General features: G+C 45.4%; 1 protein-coding gene across 1 annotated transcript in view; it reads left to right on the top strand.

Moving 5' to 3' along the window:
- Nucleotides 1-1324: 1324 nt before the first annotated feature.
- Nucleotides 1325-5469, top strand: part of LOC104959306 (titin-like) — a 4933-nt gene continuing 788 nt past the window's right edge. Inside the window, exons 1-8 of the mRNA XM_010787173.1 lie at nucleotides 1325-1786; nucleotides 2413-2434; nucleotides 2484-2750; nucleotides 3149-3431; nucleotides 3925-4232; nucleotides 4320-4424; nucleotides 4593-4790; nucleotides 4873-5169. Of these exons, the coding sequence (XP_010785475.1) occupies nucleotides 1325-1786; nucleotides 2413-2434; nucleotides 2484-2750; nucleotides 3149-3431; nucleotides 3925-4232; nucleotides 4320-4424; nucleotides 4593-4790; nucleotides 4873-5169 (1942 nt within the window). The remainder of the gene's footprint in view (nucleotides 1787-2412; nucleotides 2435-2483; nucleotides 2751-3148; nucleotides 3432-3924; nucleotides 4233-4319; nucleotides 4425-4592; nucleotides 4791-4872; nucleotides 5170-5469) is intronic.

Genomic DNA, 5469 nt, shown 5'->3' on the forward strand with positions numbered 1-5469 from the left:
TAGAGTATAACTACACTGGTATCAGTACTTGTACTGCAGTAGAGTATAACACATGGTATCAGTACTTGTACTGTCAGTAGAGTATAACACATGGTATCAGTACTTGTACTTGTACCTGCAGTAGAGTATAACACACTGGTATCAGTACTTGTACTTGTACTGCAGTAGAGTATAACACACTGGTATCAGTACTTTTACTTGTACCTACAGTAGAGTATAACACACTGGTATCAGTACTTGTACTGCAGTAGAGTATAACACAGTGGTATCAGTACTTGTACTGCAGTAGAGTATAACACACTGGTATCAGTACTTGTACTTGTACCTGCAGTAGAGTATAACACACTGGTATCAGTACTTGTACTTGTACTGCAGTAGAGTATAACACACTGGTATCAGTACTTTTACTTGTACCTACAGTAGAGTATAACACACTGGTATCAGTACTTGTACAGTGGTATCAGTACTTGTACTGCAGTAGAGTATAACACACTGGTATCAGTACTTGTACTTGTACCTGCAGTAGAGTATAACACGCTGGGTATAACACACTGGTATCAGTACTTGTACTTGTACCTGCAGTAGAGTATAACACAGTGGTATCAGTACTTGTACTTGTACTGCAGTAGAGTATAACACACTGGTATCAGTACTTGTACTGCAGTAGAGTATAACACACTGGTATCAGTACTTGTACTTGTACTGCAGTAGAGTATAACACAGTGGTATCAGTACTTGTACTGCAGTAGAGTATAACACAGTGGTATCAGTACTTGTACTGCAGTAGAGTAAGTACTTGTACTTGTACTGCAGTAGAGTATAACACAGTGGTATCAGTACTTGTACTGCAGTAGAGTATAACACACTGGTATCAGTACTTGTACTGCAGTAGAGTATAACACACTGGTATCAGTACTTGTACTTGTACCTGCAGTAGAGTATAACACACTGGTATCAGTACTTGTACTTGTACTGCAGTAGAGTATAACACACTGGTATCAGTACTTGTACTGCAGTAGAGTATAACACAGTGGTATCAGTACTTGTACTGCAGTAGAGTATAACACACTGGTATCAGTACTTGTACTTGTACCTGCAGTAGAGTATAACACACTGGTATCAGTACTTGTACTACAGTAGAGTATAACACACTGGTATCAGTACTTGTACTGCAGTAGAGTATAACACAGTGGTATCAGTACTTGTACTGCAGTAGAGTATAACACACTGGTATCAGTACTTGTACTTGTACCTGCAGTAGAGTATAACACACTGGTATCAGTACTTGTACTTGTACCTGCAGTAGAGTATAACACACTAACACATGGTATCAGTACTTGTACTTGTACCTGCAGTAGAGTATAACACACTGGTATCAGTACTTGTACTTGTACCTGCAGTAGAGTATAACACACTGGTATCAGTACTTGTACTTGTACTTACAGTAGAGTATATTGCAGCTGTTGCTAACCCGTGTTTCTTTGCTGCAGACACCCCCGGCCCCCCCACCAACCTGACGGTGAAGGACTCATGTAAGGACAACGCCAACATCTACTGGGACCCCCCCCTGCTGGACGGAGGCCACGAGGTGACGCACTACATTGTGGAGAAGCGTGAGACGGAGAGGAAGGCGTGGTCCATCGTCAGCAGCAACAGCGCCAAGACGGCCTTCAAGGTCCCGGACCTGGACGCCGGGCGCTGCTACATCTTCAGGGTCTCTGCCGTCAACGAGCTGGGGGTGGGCGAGAGCTGCGAGACCCCCGACGCCGTCAGGCCTCAGGGGGTTGTAAATTACTATAGGTCACAGATTTTGTGTTTTATATTTGCAGGCTTTGTTTGCAGATATATAGTGTGTGCAGTAAACCGATGGAGCACGGAACAAAGAACGTTATTAATTATGAAGAACACAATCAGTCAAAATAGCAGATAAGGTCACTGTGGTTAAAAACTAAGTAGCAGTATATTTATTCATAAGTGACCATATAAAGTATGGTACTGTTGACGGACTGTAAGTTAATATAGGTCACAGATTTTATACAGGATTGTAATAAAATATAATAATAGATGTACAAGGTGTGAACAAACTAACAACCCTATAAAGAAGAAGGGCAAATAATAAAGTGAAAATCAGGAGTGGAAGCAGGGGGACTGTGATGGACTTTGTTTGCAGATATATAGTGTGTGCAGTAAACACATGGAGCCCTTTAACAGAACCAGGGGAAATGTACATGTGTTAAATAACAAGGAACTTGTTAATAATGAAGAACACAACAAGTCAAAACAAACAGTAGAAAAGTTCACCGTGGTTAAAAAGCTAAGTTGCAGTATATTTATTGAATAAGTGACCGTATAAAGTCTGGTTCTGTTGACGGACTGTAAATAAAGCGTGACTCCTGGAGGGTCTATTTACAGGCAGTGTTTTTGCACATCAGGGGTATTATAGTGGATAGGGGTTTGACAAAGTGTTTGTTTGGCCCCTGCAGAGGAGCCTGGCCCCGTCATGGACTTCAAGACGCTGCTGGTGACGAAGGACTCGTGTACGCTGAGCTGGAAGAAGCCTGACGGCAGCCGCATCATCGCTTACGTGCTGGAGGTGTCCCAAGGAGACGACTACAAGGAACTCATGAGGTCCAAGAACATGCAGTACAGCGGCAAGGACCTGGTGGAGGGCCGCGAGTACACCTACAGGGTGAAGGCCGTCAACGACTCGGGGGAGAGCGCCGTCAAGGAGCTCAGCGTGGTTGGTATCAGTACTTGTACTGCAGTAGAGTATAACACAGTGGTATCAGTACTTGTACTGCAGTAGAGTATAACACACTGGTATCAGTACTTGTACTTGATAAATAATTTATTTATTTTATTTATTTATTTTATTTATTTTATTTATTTTATTTATTTTATTTATTTTATTTATTTTATTTAATATTACATTTGAGTTTTTTCATGTTCACTCAACAAGCTAATGCAAACAAATCAAACTAATAAAGAGTTGATCTATAAAAAGAGAATCATTAAAACCTTTACTGAAAACATTTAGAAGAAATGTCAGCGTGTCCTCCCTCCAGCTGAGAGAAGACACCATCACAGTGTAGGGTGTAGTTATTACATGAGTTACAGTGATGTTCATGCTGTGTCCTCTGCCGTGCAGTCCTCCCCACCTGCGACCTGCGGGAGTTGCCCAACATGTGCTACATCGCCAAGGAGGGCAGCATGGTGCGCCTGAAGATCCCCATCATCGGCAAGCCCACGCCGAAGGTCTCCTGGAAGAAGGGCGAGGAGGAGAACCTGACGGACACCGGCCGTGTCTGCGCCGAGTCCTCCGCCGTCAACACCACCCTCCTGATCAGGGACTGCCAGCGCAGCGACGCCTCCAAGTACACCATCACCCTGAGGAACAGCGCTGGGAGCAGGGAGAGCACCATCTTCATCAGGTAGGACCACTAAGACCAGCGTCTTCATCAGGTAGGACCACTAAGACCAGCGTCTTCATCAGGTAGGACCACTGAGTCCTTTGCCTCATCAGGTAGGACCACTGAGTCCTTTGCCTCATCAGGTAGGACCCTAGAGTCCACCATCTTTAACAGTTAGATCAGCTTTTAATAATAAAAAACACTTCTCTATCGGTGGAGCAGATTTCACGGAAACTAGTCTACCAACTGCATCAGGATTCATTGATCATAAACCAATAATAGTCCCAGTTCATTTTTGAAGAGGCGAGGCCATGTGCTGCCTAATCTACTGCGTAGAGTGGCGTTTAATTGTCATGTGAAGAGCAAACCAGGTTTCATTTAAATCTGTTCATAATGAGGTGAGGAGTCTTGATCTCTGCTCACCCCCACTATGCTACTCCTGGACATCATTGCCGTCTCTGTAGTAACAATGGTAAGAATATATTATTAATATATAATCCACGTCTCTTCTCAGGGTGGTGGGTAAACCCGGCATCCCGATTGGCCCCGTGAAGTTCAAGGACGTCAACGCGGACGCCGCCACGCTGAAGTGGGTCGCTCCGAAGGACGACGGCGGCTCTGAGATCACCAACTACATCCTGGAGAAGAGGGACTTTGTCACCAACATGTGGGTGACGGTGTCCTCCGCCGTTGAGAGCAACGTGCAGCGGGTGACCGGCTTGCACGAGGGCACCGAGTACATCTTCAGAGTCAGCGCTGAAAACAAGTACGGTGTCAGCGAGGGGCTCAAGTCCGACCCCATCGTGGCCAAACATCCCTTCAGTAAGTGCTCCACCTTCAGGGCCATATATCCATATTATATCTTTATCGTTTAAGAGTTTTTAAAACAACTTGTCTTCTTTCCTGCAGATGTTCCCGATGCTCCTCCTCCACCTCAGATCTCAAGCATGCGCCATAACTCCGCCTACCTGTCCTGGAACGACCCCAGGAAGACCGGAGGGTCTCCCATCACAGGTGAGCCTCCTCACACACCTCTATATTCCTGTCCAATATCCATGTGGTTCTGTCTTCTATCTTTGATCCTAAAGAATTTAGAGCAGTGTTACCTCCTTGACTTAATAAATAGTAATATAAACACTATTGTATGATGTGTATTGATTGTGATTTTGCCCGTACATCCAGGCTACTTTGTTGAATTCAAGGAGAGGAACAGCATGTTGTGGAAGAGGGCGAGCCCCAGCGCCCTGATGATGAGGGAGCACAAAGTGATGGGCCTAACTGAAGGACTTGAGTACGAGTTCAGAGTCATGGCCGTCAACCTGGCCGGCATCGGGAGGCCCAGCGCCCCCACCGACCCCCAGGTGGCCCTGGACCCCATCGGTAAGGGTTGGACAGCTGATCCATCAGCGATTCTGTGACGTATGCTGCAATGCCTTCATGTTTTGAATCCCTGTTCCCCCAGATGCTCCTGGCAGACCCGATGTAGTCAGCATCACCAGAAGCACCGTCACCCTGCAGTGGACCGAGCCGCAGTCTGACGGCGGCCATCGGCTGACCGGCTACATCGTGGAGCGCCGCGACCTGCCCTCCAAGATCTGGGTGAAGGCCAACCCCGTGAACGTGGTCGACCCGGCGTACACCGTCACCGACCTGCAGGAGGGCTGCAAGTACGAGTTCAGGATCCGAGCCAAGAACTCGGCCGGAGCCCTCAGCCCCCCCTCGGAGCAGACAGACACCATCATCTGCGCCGACGAATACGGTGAGATAGATATACCACGCATAAACATTAATGATTTATTTTAGAAACCAACACCTTTTGTGCTTTTATAATCAGTCACTATTGACACATCTCTAAGTCAATTATATCGTTATCATGATGTGTTCAAAGTGCTCTTTTAAAATGTTGTTTTTGGTGAAAACTGCATTATAAAGTAGGCATTAGAGAGGATCTTTTGAATCATTTGAATGTGTGTGTTCATGCAAATTACCACATGAGATGACAATAACAAAGTAAAAAAAAAACAGTAAGACTTTAGGTCGGTTAAAATTATTATAAGTC

Source organism: Notothenia coriiceps, unplaced genomic scaffold, assembly GCF_000735185.1.
Source record: "Notothenia coriiceps isolate Sejong01 unplaced genomic scaffold, NC01 NC01_scaffold00030210, whole genome shotgun sequence".
Classification (NCBI taxonomy): domain Eukaryota; kingdom Metazoa; phylum Chordata; class Actinopteri; order Perciformes; family Nototheniidae; genus Notothenia; species Notothenia coriiceps.